The sequence below is a fragment of the Myotis yumanensis genome, unplaced genomic scaffold (assembly GCF_028538775.1).
Source record: "Myotis yumanensis isolate MYYU_CA2020_CCGP unplaced genomic scaffold, mMyoYum1.0.hap1 SCAF_1, whole genome shotgun sequence".
NCBI lineage: Eukaryota > Metazoa > Chordata > Mammalia > Chiroptera > Vespertilionidae > Myotis > Myotis yumanensis.
In genome coordinates, this window is record NW_027223752.1 from 2,184,976 (window position 1) to 2,201,226 (window position 16,251).

The 16,251-nt window shown below is 53.1% G+C and overlaps 3 gene segments (V, D, J or C); all 3 read left to right on the forward strand.

Annotated features, from left to right (window-relative positions):
* LOC139008756 (Ig delta chain C region membrane-bound form-like) overlaps positions 1-10,892 on the forward strand; it is a 33,008-nt gene extending 22,116 nt beyond the window's left edge. The window contains 4 exon segments of the C gene segment in view: positions 3,606-3,860; positions 4,186-4,293; positions 5,699-6,115; positions 10,442-10,892. Of these exon segments, the coding sequence occupies positions 3,626-3,860; positions 4,186-4,293; positions 5,699-6,115; positions 10,442-10,731 (1,050 nt within the window).
* The window catches only part of LOC138999217 (Ig alpha-1 chain C region-like), an 89,818-nt gene that overhangs the window by 26,079 nt on the left and 47,488 nt on the right, over positions 1-16,251 (forward strand).
* The window catches only part of LOC139008765 (immunoglobulin gamma-1 heavy chain-like), a 56,009-nt gene that overhangs the window by 22,748 nt on the left and 17,010 nt on the right, over positions 1-16,251 (forward strand).

Consider the following 16,251-nt stretch of genomic DNA (forward strand, 5'->3'; position numbering starts at 1 on the left):
GCAGGCAGGCAAGTGGTTAGGAGCCAGCAGTCCCAGATTGTGAGGGAGATGTCCCACATTGGAGAGGGTGCAGGCTTGGCTGAGGGACAACCCCCCGCCCAAGTGCATGAATTTCATGCACCAGGCCTCTAGTATATATATAAAAAGCTAATATGCTAAGTGTCTGTCTGGGTAATGACGTCACATAGCAATGCCCAGCTTCCTCTCCCTAGTGATGACTAGCCTCCTTGCAGTTTCTTCAGCCCAGGAGCACAACTTGCTTTATAGCCAGGTGGAAACACTTTACACTGTAACCAAATGTCTGTGATGCGTTTTCCCGTGCCTCATCTCATTTGATCCTCACAGAAGTCCTGGAGTAGGTATAGAGGAGACTCCGTAGAATCCTATTTTCATTAGCCTGAAAATGGAGATTTGGAAAGTTTAGAAACTTGACCCAACTGAAAAGAAGTAAGAAATAGTGGACCTTGAACATGACTTCAGATTTCCTCACTGTGCAGAATATAGTCAAACACTGCTGCATTAAGTATTTTACCCTTTGTTCTCCCTGCAGGATCTACAATAATAATCTGCTTCATGTTGATATTTACTGCTGTGTTGTTGAGAATTACCTGAAAGAGAAGTTGGGGTGCTTCACTGGGCTGGAAAAAAGTTTAGCTATATCAGAAAGCAGGTCTAGTTAAGCAAGATTACATATATATATAGAAGGCTAAGTTGACTTCTGCATGCGTGATACATATAAAGCTCTCACTGGCACCAATTGCATGCGTGTGTTTCGATCTGTCATTGTCAATCATGAATTTGGTTGACACTTCTATTATAGAGAAAGGGTGAATAGCGATATTAAATATTTCTCCTAATTAATTTCCTTTCAATGTGCACAAATTTGTGCACCAGGTCCTTTAGCATTCTTGCAATGCTGGTTTGGTGGTAATAAACTCCTCTAGTCTTTTTCTAGTCTGGGAAGCTCTTTATTTCATCTTCAATTTTGAATGATAATCTTGCTGGATAGAGTAGCCTTTGTTTCAGATCCTTGCTTTTCATTACTTTGAATACTTTACCTTCTTGCCTGAGTTTTTCTGCTGAGATATAGGCTGACAGCTTTATGGTAGCCTCCCTGTAGGTAATTGACTCTCACTTGCTGCTCTTAAAATTCTCTCTTTGCCTTTAATGTTTGCCATTTTAATTATGATGTGTTTTGGTGTGGGTCACTTTGTGTTCATCTCGATTGGGACTCTGTTTCCTGAACCTGTGTGGCTTTTTCCTTCACCAGGTTAGGGAAGTTTTCTGTCATGATTCCTTCAAACAGATTCTTTATCCCTTGCTCACTTTCTTCTCTCTCTCGTGCCCCTATGATGCAGATATTATTCCATTTCATGTTGACCTAAAGTCCCACTAAACTCTCCTCAGTGTTTTAAGTCGTTTTTCCCTTTTGCTGCTCTAATTGAATGTTTTCTCCTACCTTGTCTTCCAAATCACTGATTCGATCCTCTGATTCATCAAGCCTGCTTTTAATTCCTTCCAGTGTATTCTTTATGTTGGATATACTATTCTTCATTTCTGGCTGGTTCTTATTCATGGTTTCTATGTTCTTTGTCATTGTTGATGTAGTTCCCACTAAGTTCCTTGTAGTTCCTACTAAATTCCTGAGCATCCTTATAACCGTTACTCTGATCTCTATGCCTGACAAATTGCTTACCTCCATCTCATTTAGGTCTTTTTCTGAAGATTCCTCATTTTCTTCCATTTGGGGGTTGTTTCCTTGTTTCCCCATTTTAGTTGTCTCTTTGTTTCTGTGTATTAGATATACCTGCTACAACTCCCAGTCTTTGTGGTGTTGCCTTTTGTAGTATATATCCTGTGTGACCCAGATGGTGCTGTCTCCTTGAAATCCTGAGATGGATGCCCTAGGAGTGACCCTTTAGTGTGTTATTTGGGCTCCTCTGTTGTCATTGTATCTTGATTATTGTTGTCCCATTTGTGGTCAGGGTCTCCTCTCGGGCTGGCAAACTGTGAGGCTCAACCATGACCACATCATCTGAGCTGTTGTACAGGTGCCGTCTTAAGTTGGTTTCTGCCCTTCCTTGTTTAAAAGTCTCCTCTCCAGCCAGTCTTCACCTGGTATTTCAGGATGAATATTCTCCAATTTAGTTTCAATTCCAGTTAGATTCTGAGAGGAGGTGGGAGAAAGATCTCCCTACTGCACCACCATCTTCCAATGCCCCCTCTGTAGACAATATTTATAAGAATTTATTTGAGCCCAAATGACTATAATGCTGGAAAGCAAGAACTCAAATGCTCCCCAGTTTGGGTTTTTCTAACCCTCACCTCAGATCTTCCAGCTATCCACTCACCACCCAGTTCTAAAGCCACGTCCACACTCCTGGGTATTGGTAACATCACACCCCACTTCTGGCACTACAGTCCACATTTTTTTTCTACGGTCAGATGTACCACAGCCCCATAGACCTGTGGGATTGAACAGCAGAAATTCACTGTCTCAGACCTGGAGGCTGGGAGTCTAGGTCAAGGGTCACAGGCCAGGGGTCCCAGGCTATAAGGGGGTGGCCAGGCCCTCCCCACTGCTGCTGTGGGAGCTGCTAATGTCTTCTTGTAGAGCTTTCTCCATGCGTGGCCTCTTCCAGTGTGTGTCTCTGTATCCAAGTCCCCATCCTGTGAGGACAAAGTCCTATGGGATTTGGAGTTACCTGACTCCAAGGGGACCTGGTTACTTCATGGGGAGGGGAGATAGCCCTGCTGAGAAAGCCCAAGAAAAGATGAGAACAGGGTCACCACACTCTTGGGAGAGCAAGGTGGTGGGCTCTGCCATCAGGGACCCAATGAGAGGGCACGGTGCCACTGCCCGGCCCGAAAGCCTGCATGCCAGCTAGAGCACAGGGACCTGTGGCCCTGTCCCAGTACTGACAGGCAATATGGGAGCAGAGACATGGGAGGAGGTGGGGGCTGGGAGAAAAAGCGCCATGAAAATAAGATAGAGCAGTGCCCTCAGCCCCATGTGGGCCCATCCAACTTGGTCCCCCAGGTCCCCCCAGAAAGGACGAGGAAGCTGTGAGCCAACCCAACAGAAAGCGGCCAGTCCCAGAACCCAGCCTCCATGAGTGACAGCCCTGCAAGGGTCCAGGCCTGAAGCATGTGCAGGGTGGCACCTGCCTGCACATTGGCTGATGGAGCTGTGCCCCACCTCCCCAGGACAGTGCTGAACACCCCCTCTGAGACCAAAGTCCCCGACAGGCGGGCCCCAGCAGCAGAGCCCTTGGAGGCAGGAGTTGGGGACAGGAAGGGCTGACCTCACTGCTGCTCCGGTGACGGCACACAGTCCAGCCATGCTGTGCCGGCCCTGCCGGGCAGGTGGGGCCCTCAGGCCCATCACCCTGGGCACATCCTGAACTGGGTACCCCCCACCCACCCCCCAGTGGCTCCATGGGGTGGGTTAGAACAGGAGATGCCTAGAGCAAGGGGATCGGGGTTTGTCTGGGCCTCCCCTCCAGGGCTCTGCCAGGCCCCCCAGGACCAGGCCTCTCTCTCCCATGCTGCCCTGTGCCCTGGGCAGTGCCTGGCCTCAGAAGCACCACCTGTCTGTCTTCCAGATGTGCTTGCTGTGCTCCCCATGGTCCTGGAGTGCAAGGCCCCAAAAGAAGGTGGGTCCGTGACCCTGGCCTGCTTGGTGACGGGGTCTGACTCAGCCACGTGGCACATAGGAGAACAGAAGCTGCCCGCAAATACCTCTCTGATGGGACAATTTGGGGAGAGGGTCCCCTACCTCTTCTACCAAACCTTCGGCTGGAAGCCTGTCCCGTACAGCTGCAGCACCAAGAACATGTCCAAGACCTTCCAGTGGCCAGGTGGGTGACCTCCAGCATGTCCCAGCATCTTCCAGGGCCTGACCTCAAGGACCAAAGCAGGGACTGGGCCCCGATGGGCACACAGCCACCCCTCAGAGCAGCTCGCTACCTATGCCCCACTCTGCCCTCAGCCACTCCAGCTCCAGCATTCGAACCCAGCCCCTTCCACCCCTGTCCCCAGAGTCCTGGAGGCAGCAGCTCAACCCCGGCCCCTCCCTACCACCTCCCTTACCCTACCCATGTCTTCCAGTCCACCCAGCAGCCTCTCCCCGCTGCGTCCACAATGCTCACTGACCTCAGCTGCCCACTGCCCCTCTGATTTCAGCATCTTGGAAAACCCAGAAGGACGAGGCTGAGCTGGCCACCGCTGTGACCCACACGTCACCTTTCTCAGAGAAACTCACCCCAATCACCACCACCACCAGAGGCCCAGGTGAGGAGCCCCTCTGCCAGCATGCCCCTACCCGCCTGTCCATGCCTTCGGCTGCCTCCTTCAGGCAGCCCGCCATGACTTCTCCTGGGAGTCTTCAAGTCACATTCTGGTCAGAAAGGACAGGGCCCTGAACTTACAGTTACTGAGCACCTACCACGTGCCAGGCCCTATGCTGAGTGCCGCCCAGGCCCCTCAGGCACCAGGACCCTCCGGGTCACACCGCAGGGAGCACAGGGGACAAGGAGGGCCCCGGGCCAGCACCGGACGCACCTGCCCTGTGGGCCTGGCTGAAACATGAGCTTGTCCTGGAGGCTTTTGTGGGGACTCATTACCAGAGCACCCAGGAGTGTGGAACCCGACCCCCTGACCCTCACAGAAACCCAGGGCGCCCCCTGCACGCTGGGGTCGTGGTGACGCACCCATGGTCTGCCAGCCAGGAGAGGGTCCTCATGCTCTGAGAGGGAGGCCAGTGCCGCAGGGATGTGCTGGGCAGACCTAGGGAGCCCTGGCCTGTGGTGGCGCCCCACGGCGGTCTCAACGCCCACACCGCCCGCCGGCTGCAGTCCCTCTCACGGGGGGCGTGCCTCCAGAAACACCCTGGGGAGGGCCCCTCCAGTTTCAGATGGACAGGGACACTGTCACTGTGTCCTTTACCTTTTCATTTTTATTTTTTTGTTAATCCTCACCCGAGGATATTTTTTCCATTGATTTTTAGAGAGTGAAAGGGAGACGGAGAGACAGAGGGAGAGAAACATTGATATGAGAGAGACACATCGATTGATTGCCTTCCCCACGTGCCCAAGCCAGTGTCGGGGACTGAGCCAGCAACCAAGCTACATGCCCTTGACTGCAATTGAACCCGGGACCTTTCAGTCTGTGGGCTGACGCTCTTTCCACTGAGCCACACCGGCCACGGCGTGTCCCTTTACAAGCAGGGTGCTCCTGGCCTGCTGTCAGCCTGTGGCCCGTTCACCTGCTGGCTGTCCACACCCTAGGCCATAGGAGGGGTTGCCGTACGCATGGTCCTTGAGCACCTGGCAGTCGGTCACGGCCACCAGGCCAACAGAGTCCCACCAGAACCAGAACACACTCCGGGCACCGACACAGGGACGATGTGGCCGGGGTGAGACTCAGACCCCCTCACAGCTGGGGCCAGGAGAGGCCACAGCCCCGAACACGGGCGGACTAGCAAGCGACCCCCCTCACCCACCCACTTCCCCCTCAGGCCCCGACCCCCTGAACCCAGGGGACATGAGGGATCTGGTCACCATGCCCCTGACCCCGGCCTGGGTCCCAGCCGGAAGCTGGATGCTGGACCCTTTCTCCGAGGCCAGTCCCTGGGGGCACGGAGCAGGGGGAGCAGGGAAGGAACGAGCCAGGGGCCTCCCATGTCCTCTCTCCACAGCCCTTCCGGCCACCTCCGCCCACAAGGACACGAGTCCTCCAGAGCCGTTCCATGATCCGGGCACAACCAGCCTTCTCCCCGCAGCTGCCACGGCGCCCAGCAGCCTCGCCGTCCGGGTCCTGGCCACGCCGGGCGCTCAGGCCTCTGCCGGGGAGGCCTCCTGGCTCCTGTGCGAGGTGTCGGGCTTCTCGCCCCCGGAGCTGCTCCTCACCTGGCAGGAGGGCCCGCGCCAGGTGGACTCCTCTTGGTTTGCCACCGCGGCGCCCACAGCCGAGCCTGGAAACAGCACGTTCCGCACCTGGAGTGTCCTGCGGGTCCCGCCCGCTCCCGGCCCCCCGCCGGCCACCTACTCGTGCGAGGTCAGGCACACGGCCTCGGGGAGGCTGCTCAACGCCAGCTGGAGCCTGGACACGGCAGGTGAGGCACCCCCCGCACAGGGCTGGGGGAGGGCAGGCGGGGAAGCGGCCGGCGGTCTGTGCCGCCCCCGGGACAGCCCCACCCGGCTGACTGGGTATCTGGAGTTTGCACTCGCTGTCCCCACACTCAGGGATTTGGGTGACCTGACACCTGTCCGTCCCACCCATTCCCGGTGTCCACACACTGCGTGCTGGCCCAGGAGGGCGGGCAGCGGGGGTCGCCCCCACCAGGTCCCGAGGAGCAGCCATTTCCTGTGAAGACACACTGGTCACTGGGCACGGAGCTGGCCTTCCCCGGGTGGACACGGGGTGGTCACTGCAGACGCTGTCCCCCCAGGGATGTCCGAGCCTCCCCAGGCCCCCAGGGTCCCAGAACCCTTCCCAGACCACGGCCAGCACCTCGGGAGCCAGGTCCACCCAGAAGGGAGGGCCCGACCCCATGCTGACTGTGGAGGGGACAGGAACCCGCGGGGTGGGGCCCACAGCGTCCGGGGCTCACCCTGCCCTCTGAGCTTCCTGCCAGGCCGCCCCGTCAGACACAGCACCCAGACCTTGGCCCGTCCTCACCCTCCTGGCCACCGTAGGACGGGGTGGGCATGCTGGGCTGGGCCGCGAGCAGGACACCATCCTGGAGGCCCAGCGCTCACCCGCTGACCTGCACTCCGTGTCCACAGCGCCACAGGCTGCACGGGGCTGCGGAGACGGCCTTGCCTGCCGGGCTGGTCACCAGGGATCCGGTCACCAGGCCCCAGGCCCCAGCCTGGCTCCCCAGTGGCTCTCAGTCTCCATGGCTACGGACCGCTGTTCTTTAAACTTCCATTTCGCCGAGGACCCCTGAGTTTGGAGCTTATGCTAGGAATTAATTACTAATTACTCAAAGAATAAAATGAGAAGCAACTTTGTACCCGCTTTTTATTGTTAGAACTGCCAGACTGCAAAGCCTTGGCGCTCACTCGTGCCGGCCCACCTCCCGCGCCCACGCCACCCACAGCAGGCCCCGCACCTGCCCTGCGTGCTGCTTCCCAGCCCACTTCCTGCCCGGCCCAGGGCACCCAGCCCATGGCTGGGCAAGTCCCCCTCCCAATCCCGCAGGATGACAATGCCAATCTCCAACCCGGGCGCGTGTCCTGGCTCTCAGCCCTGCCACTCGTCCGCCCGCCATCAGGACCTGGCCTCCAGCCCCCCACACATCCCAGGTCCTCACGACAGTCTCATGGGGCCCCTCCGTCCTCCTGGCCAGGCTCTCCCAACACAGGGCATCGGTGAATGCTGTTCCTTCTGCTTAGAATGCTGTTCCCTCCTCTCTTTGTCTGGTTGGCAACATCTCATCTTCCACAGCTCATCACAACTGCCACTTCCAAATATATGCTGCTTTTTTTTTCCTCCTCTTTTTTTTCTTTTTTTTAATTAAATCTTTATTGTTCAGATTATTACAGTTGTTCCTCTTTTTTCCCCCCATAGCTCCCCTCCACCGGGTTCCCACCCCACCCTCTGCCCTCACCCCGCCCCCCACTGTCCTCATCCATAGGTGCACGATTTTTGTCCATTCTCTTCCCGCATCCCCCACACCCCTTTCTCCCCTGAGAATAGTCAGTCCATGCCCTTTCTATGCCCCTGATTCTATTATATTCACCAGTTTATTCTGTTCATCAGATTATTTATTCACGTGACTTTTAGATTCACTTGTTGATAGATGTGTATTTGTTGTTCATAGTTTGTATCTTTACCTTTTTCTTCTTCTTCCTCTTCTTACAGGATACCTTTCAGCATTTCATATATTGCTGGTTTGGTGGTGATGAACTCCTTTAGCTTTTTCTTATCTGTGAAGCTCTTTATCTGACCTTCAATTCTGAATGATAGCTTTGCTGGATAAAGTAATCTTGGTTGTAGGTTCTTGCTATTCATCACTTTAAATATTTCTTGCCACTCCCTTCTGGCCTGCAAAGTTTCTGTTGAGAAATCAGCTGACAGTCGTATGGGTACTCCCTTGTAGGTAACTGACTGTCTTTCTCTTGCTGCTTTTAAGATTCTTTGTCTTTTGCTCTTGGCATTTTAATTATAATGTGTCTTGGTGTGGTCCTCTTTTGGATTCCTTTTGTTTGGGGTTCTCTGCACTTCCTGGACTTGTAAGTCTATTTCTTTCACCAGGTAGGGGAAGTTTTCTGTCATTATTTCTTCAAATAGGTTTTCAATATCTTGCTCTCTCTCTTCTTCTGGCACCCCTATAATTCGGATTTTGGTGCGCTTGAAGTTGTCCCAGAGGCTCCTTACACTATCTTCATATTTTCGGATTCTTTTTTCTTTTTGCTTTTCCGGTTGGGTGTTTTTTGCTTCTTCGTATTTCAAATCTTTGACTTGATTCTTGGGATCCTCTTGTCTGCTGTTGGATCTCTGTATATTATTCTTTATTTCAGTCAGTGTATGCTTAATTTCTACTTGGTCTTTTTACATATCCTGGAGAGTCTCACTAGATTTCTTGAGGGTCTCACTAAATTTATAGGCGGTCTCACTAGACTTATTGAGAGTCTTACTAAATTTATTGGCAGTTTCTAAAAAAATTTTGAAAAACCTTAAAAGTGTGGTTTTGAACTCTATATCCAGTCATTTGCTTTCCTCCATTTCTGTCATTTGTGACCTGTTTCTTTGTCTCCACATTTTGGCTGCTTCCCTGTGTTGATAGAGTGGCTTTGTAAGCTAGGTGTCCTCTAGGGCCCAGTGGGTCAGCCTCCCCAATTACCGGAGGTGGACACTCTTGGTGCACCCCTTTGTGGGCTTTGTGCACAGTCTTGTTGTAGTTAAGCCTTGATTGTTGTAGGTAACACTGGGAGGAATTGACCTCCAGGCCAATTGGCTGTGAGAATCAGCTGTGTCTGCAGTGGAAGAACTTCTGTGCTGGAGACACCCTTCTGGGGCAAGACTTGCTTCAGTGGGGCTTTGGTGCTCACTGAGTCTGACCCCTGAGTGAGTCCCTTATGGATCTGAGGAGTTGTAATCTGGATGGTCCCACTCTGACCACTGGGTACACTGGCTCTTGGAACTCTAAGGAGGTGCTAATCTAGCCTCTGCCTGAGGCTATCCAGCAGGAGCCAGCTGGGAAGCCATGCAAGCTGCTGTGGGGCCTGGGGGCCTTCTCTTGGAAGTTCTGGGTCTCTCTGACCCAGCTGCAGTTTGTCAGGTAATTTTCAGATTGCAAGGGGCCAGACCTTTCATATGCAAAAGCATCTGCACAGAGCTTGGGTGGGGCAGGGTCTCAGGGAATCAACAGGGCAGAGCAAGCAGCTATGGCTGCTCCTCAGTCCTACCCTAAGAGGTTCCGGGTGTCAGTGACCTGGTAATCGCTGCAAGCACCTCTGAGAGAAAGTGCCCTCAAGTTCTGCCCGATGTCAGACAGTCCAGTTTCTCCCTTATGAGTCTGGGTCCTCAGAGACTCGCCCAGAACTGGAGGTCAGAGCAGTCGGGAGCTTGAGACTCCCTCCCGATTGAAAAAGACAACCGTGTCCTCAGTTGCCAGCCCTTTCCACATGCGTCGGGTCCTCAGCTCCCAGCCCTTTCCACGTGCGCCTCCGTACCTCTGCACTTTACTTCCGCACCACAGCTCCTCTGAGTCTCAGTGTGCTTTTCTCTTTCCTTCTAGTTGTAGAATTTCCACTCAGCCAGCCTTCCTGTGGTTCTGGGTGAGGTCCGTTTTGTCTTTTAGTTGTAGTTTTGAAGTGGTTGTGCGAGGCAGCAATTTCCGGTGTTTACCTATGCCGCCATCTTGGTTTCCCCCTATATGCTTTTATATATTTTTACTGATTTCAGAGAGGAAGGGGGAGGGAGAGAGTGATAGGAACATCAATGATGAGAATCACGATCAGCTGCCTCCTGCACGCACCACATTGGGATGGAGCCTGCCACCCAGGCCTGTGCCCTGACTGAGAATCAAACCCTGACCTCCTGGTTCATAGGTCGATGTCAGCCACTGGGCCACACAGCCGAGCACGGGGGCCGAGCACTTCTGAGGGAGGCTCCTTGGCCAGGCTGCAGGGGCCGGGCCTGTGCATCTGCATCTACTCACTGCCGGCACCTCCCTTGATCTCTGGTCACACGTGTGTTGACTTATGTGTTCGTGTTTCATTCTGGTTCCCCTGCCCCATTGGTGCTGTAAGTGCCTGGTTCTGCAGTGCCGGGCACGGGCCTGGCCACAGAAATGCAGGTTTCAGTGCCTGTCTGGTGGGTGGCAGGGTGGACACTGGACTGTGTGAGCTGTTGCCTTGCATGCAACTGCCCCCGGGGTGGGGGAGGGGAGGCTGCAGGACCAACCTCACCCAGCCCACTTCCTCCCCAGGTCTGGCCCCGCCCCCCTGGGTCCCCCTGAGCATGGATGTGGACTGTGACGGCTACGCTGACCAGGACGATGCCGGCCCCCTGTGGCCCACCTTCGTGGCCCTCTTCCTCCTCAGCCTGTTCTACAGCGGCTTCGTCACCTTCATCAAGCTGAAGGGCCGGGACCCGGCCCCACTGGGCTGTGCCAAAAAGATGTCCTTCCAGGGGGCTCACTGGAGCCGGCCCGGGACTGTGCGGAGCTGGGAAACCCCGGCAGGACGGCAGTGGGCCGTGGACACCCACCTGGCCTGAGGGAGCCACCCTTGGCCCGCACAGCGCTTGCACAGGTCCCCTCAGCCACAAGCCTCCTGGGCAGGAACACTGCCCCCCAGCCAGCCCGCAGAGCCGTCCCTGAACCAGGCGCCCCTCCTGCCGCCCACTGGCTACCCCATAAACAGCTCTGTCTCTTTGCACCCGCCTCTCGTTCTGTCCTGGCCCTCAGGGCGTGTCTTGGTCCCGAGACCTGGGTGCTGAGCGCCCACTCAGCAGGGGCTGCATGGAGGACCCTGGGAGGCCCTGCTCCACCCAAACCCACATGCAGGCTCACTCTGCAGGTGCACAGGTGTGTGCGCACACACAGCTCACACAGAAGCAACATGCGCAGTGCACGCATGCAGCATGCCCCTGCCCACAGCACATGCCCATGTGCACGCATGTGCGCACACACACAAGGCACATGTGTGCCACTTTGCCGGCAACACGCACACTTCAGAGCATGTTCCCAGAACCTGTAAGTCAGGACATGGATTTGGAAGGGCTCCTCTTGTTGCCGGGCAACTTGGACACAGAGAGAAGCTGGCACTTCTCGCTATGCGGCCAGCAGCCATGGGGACCGCCACGGGGACAGCCACGGGGACAGCCTGGGGCCCAGGAGTGTGGGCACCCCCAGAAGCTGAAAAAGGCCCTGGAACCTGTGGGAGAGGAGGTGGGGGATCCAATCACACTCTGAACACTGCTCAGCGAAGCTGAGAAGAGACACGGGGGCCACTTCCCCAGCAGCTGAGGGAAAGAGCACACACACCGCTGCCGCTCCACCCGCCCCATCTCCGCTCCACCCGCCCCATCTCCGGGAGTCCCCATCAACTCCCGCCCCATCCTCCTCAGTCCCTGCCAACTACCCCCACCCCCCCTAGTCCCCGCCTACTCCCGCCCCTCCTCAGTCCCTCCAACTCCCCCCATCCCACCTAGTCCCCACTGACTCCCACCCCATCCCCCCGAGTCCCCACCGACTCCCGCCCCATCCCCCCGAGTCCCTGCCGACTCCAGCCCCCTCCAGGTGCTGTCTCTGTGCCAGTTTTATGCCCAGAGTTCGGGGTCCCCAATAATCCACCACCAGGGAGCCTTTTCCGATGCAAAAGCAAAGGGTCTTTTATTCAAGCCCGGGACTTGGTCCCCCTCCTGCCTCCATTACTGGATGCAAGAGAGAGCCCCGAGTTCCAAGAGAACAAACAACTTATAGGGCTTGGGGTCGGGCGGTGGGGGCACACTCTGACCACTGATTTGGCCGATTCCGGTTGGTTGAGTGAGGGCCAGGGCTAGTAACGCAAGGGCAGGCAGCTAGGGTCTGGTTACACAAAGACAGGGGGGTGGCTAGCATACTCTTGGCCTTGGACTAGTTTTGCCCACTTTCCCATTGGCCGAGATAAGAGCAGGCTGAGTAACTGATACATTCTGCAGCTTTTTCTTGGAAGAGGGGTTAAGGACACAGCTATCAGTCTTGTTCTGTCCTTTCATCCCCCCTTGTCTTGGAACTTCGGGCTCAATCATGAGACGGACTGAACTATCAACTGAACTACTTTTATACACCCCTTGGCAAATTGGACTAGTCTGTTAATAATGCAAGGGCTGGCTGACCACAGTCACAGCACCCTGCCGAAGCAAAGGCTGAACTGCAGCACAGACTGCAAAAGTGACAGCGTTTTATCTGCAAAACCCACAAAGTTACAAAGCCTTGTTTACGAAATTAGTTCCCAACACAGTATAGCATTATCACCTTCCTATCTACGTTTTCCTGGAACAGAGAGCACAGCATATTGAGGAGGGACCATGAGACCATATCTCAAGGCCTGACCTGATGTCAGTACCTTCCTATCTCTGTGTTCCAGGAACAGACAGCACAGAGTGCCCCGTCTGGCCAAAGTGCCAGATATGCAGCCCAGCACATTCCCCACAGGTTGTATGTCATCTCTAGAGGGTCCGAAGAGTCCTGGACTCTCTCTTTTGCCTGGGCTGTCTTAAGCCCGGTGTGACGAAGCCACGTCGGGAGCCTGTCGACCTTGACTGCCGCGGGGGTGGTCCTTTCCAGGTAGGAGTCAGTCCTTGGGTGGAAAATGTCTTTACCCAAACAGAGTCACCATGTTGGAAGGGAGGAACTGGATACAGGCAGAGCACCTCGGATGTGCTTCTGGTCTGCTTTCTGGGGAGACTGTAAAGCCTGAAAGAACTTGAGTAAACTGGTGAGATGAGTAGTTCAGGGTCTGGAAGAGTCACTAGAACCTGTAAAGGCCTCACTGGTTTTAGGGCAGCCTCCCGGGCTGCTTCATCTGCAGCCCAGTTCCCTTGTGCTTCTGGGGAGTCAGTGTCAGTTGGCCCATCGTCCTGGCTCTGCTCATGTCTGTCGAACTGCCTACTATATTACCTCAAGGATCCTGGCTCTGAATTCTTTTAGGGAAAATGGGCGTTGAATTCTCTTCTGTAACTACTTCGAGCTGAGGAGGGTCAGAAGTTTCTTTCAGAGCCAAGAGATCCTTGTTGTCTGTCACAGGGATGATGAGGCCTGGGCATAGAAGGAGGTGGGCTTGTGACCTGGTGGAGACAAACTGTAACAAATGGTCTGGTGGGAGGGAAAGAAAACATTTCAGTTTTAATAACCTCCATTGAAATAGAGTTTTTCTTCTTAAAAATTCCTCTATGGCTATCAAAAAGCCAAATCAAGATTAATTTATCTACTGTATTCAACTTGGCCTGATGTTTGCATAAACACAACAAGAATGGTAACTGACTACCTTTGCTGGAATCTCATGATTGAATCTTAATGTGCCCCATAGGGCCAGGAAGGCAAGCCATCCAGCTGCCATCAGGCCCGCCTGCAGTATCTGCTGAGTTAGGTGAATCCCTCACCTGTAGCAACTCCACCTGAGCCCACGCTCTAGGCTTTAAGCCCATCTCAGTAGCCCTCCTACTCGTTATGGCCCAGAGTGTGTGGGGGTTCCACAGGGATGCAGAGGCATCCTTATTGCTCCACTTCTACTCTTACCAACTGCCAGTGATGGTAGGGCTTGGGCCTGATGCTCCAGGGCCAGCCATCTTCAGGGCTCCAAAGCAGGATACCAGGCTTTTCCTGTGGCACTCTTATTGGCTTCAAGGCTTCAGAGCTCAGACAGGTTTCTTTAAAACATGATAGTCCAGTCAAAGTTTCCGGTTAATAAAATCACTATTGAAAACCAGTCTTATTGATTTCATGCAAAGAAATGTATTGCCATGACTTATTAAGCATTGCCAGATTTCAGAGGAATTATATAAGGAGGAAAACACACTGATATGCTCTAAGATCTTCTGATTTTTCTCGTCAGTCCTTTTTCATGGACTTTTCAGAGTTATAACAAAACAGTAACTGTTAGATTTCTTTTATCAATCCCCCCTAAGTACTTTGGCATAACTATTTACCCTCTGTTTAGGGAGGAAGAATGTAAATTATTTACTCTCTCTGGCTTACTGGCCTGTACTATTTGATTAATTTCTTTTTCACATTTCTCTTCTCCTTCTTATTACATACATAACCTTTGTAAATTTTACACTTTCAAATTAGCCTTTAAACCTTCTTTCTGTGTCCTTTAAAAATGCATAACTATGCCTCAGACCTTCCATTCCAAATAAGCCTTTCCCAGCTCTCTACAGCCGAGGTTTGAACCACTCCTGACATGGGCATGGTCACGCAGGCCTGCAAGACAGTATACAGGCTGCCAACTGTTAGCTGTCTCTTAATAGAGACCAAAACCTGATGGGTATTCTTCTTTGCCCAGTTGGGCACCTGCCCTCTTGGCAGCCAGACACCCTCTACTCTTGGGGTTCACCCCACACAGTCCCCTTCCAGGATAGCCAACATACATTCAAACCTGCAAGAGAATCAAAGGTTAATAGAACATATCAATACAATGAAACATAATATTGGCATCATGGCCGCTGCAGGCAGCCAAATCCTCCGCGACTAAACATGAGATATGGCAGGGCTATATAAACATTTTAGGGAGGTGACTAAAGTCCACTCTTTGACCTTTCTATATAAGGTAAAATCGTCCTTGTCTTTCTGAAGCCATGTCTATGAAGATGCAGGCATCATCTGAGTCTATTATACAATTTTCTGCAGGTATAGTCCTTCTCAAGTTGGGGTGAGTCCTGGGGTCGTGAACTTCTTTACCCACATCGAGTCCCCAGGCTGGAAAGGATGTACAGAATCCGAGATGGCACTGGCAGGGCATCTCAAACAAGCTTATGGGTGGCTTGTAATTTCTGTAAGAGATCACATCCAAGTAAGGGGTACAGGCATTCTGGCATGACTAGAAACGAATGAGTTACCGTGTTCTTTCTGAGGTCCACAGTCCTCTCTGATGTCCAAGGAAAAAGGCACTTTGTCCAGTGGCTCTTAGAGCTGGTGCCTTCTTAGATGGTACTGGTCCCATTGGCTCTGTCAAGACTGAATAGGCTGCTCCAGAATACACCAGGAAACTAACCGGAGGTTCTATTTATCTATAAATATTTTTAAATCTACCCCAGAATTCCAAAATTTTAACCCAACACAGAAATATCAGAGCAAATCAAAGTCTCTAGTAAACAAACAGACAGAAATTTTGTTGGGTAGGCCGATTCCACCTCTGACAGGGAGCAAACACCCTTTGGGAAAAGAACCCAGAGGCTGCTTGGGGCATTTTGCTATCAGCCAGAGCATTCAGCTTTAAATTAAATATATATATTTTTGTAGACTTCCATATTTACATGAACAAATATTTATACCTAAGTAGACATAGAAACATTAAATAAACATCCACATTTACACTTTTTCAGTGAACAAGTACTTTTACAGTCTTGGGAATGTTGGCAGATAACAGGAACACTGCCCGAGTCCCCTGATGGGGGCCTGACAAGAACAGATGTGAGGGCCTGTGGCTGGGGGGTATAAAGTCTTCATTCTTCCTCTCTCGGCACTGCTAAGGACAGGATCATTGGAGAAGTCTCTTCACCTAGGCAAGGCTGTGCTGAACCATCTGGGGCAAAAGTGGTTTCTGCTTCCATTAGAGGGACCAGGACAACTGGTAAATATAGGAATTCATGAACCACCTGATGGCCGCCTAACTGACATCGGCAGGGGCGGCAGAACAGTCTGCGGCTGTGGTCCCGGTAGCTCCAATAATGGTGACTTCCTGTCCTGAGAGGGGAGCTACCTTCTGAGTAACTACTGAGTGCTCTGCTGCTGTATCAATCATAAAGTTCACAGTCTGGCCCCCGATCTGCATTTTGACCATCAGTTCATGGGGGCCCAGTTGGAATAAGCCCAGTCTGTCCTATCAGAGTCAGCTGTTGCCAGTCCGAGGAGGTCTGCCTCAGGCGGCTCTGGCCAATAGCGGCTGGGTGGTTTGGATGGCCTTGCCAGCTTCTTCTGGCCTGCTCCTGCTCTGCCTGCCTCTTCACTCCTGCTGCTAAACTTTACTCTGTCCCTTCCTACACATGCAGAACTGGACCCAAGGCAGCGAGGTTTGAGCAATTTTAAAATTCCTT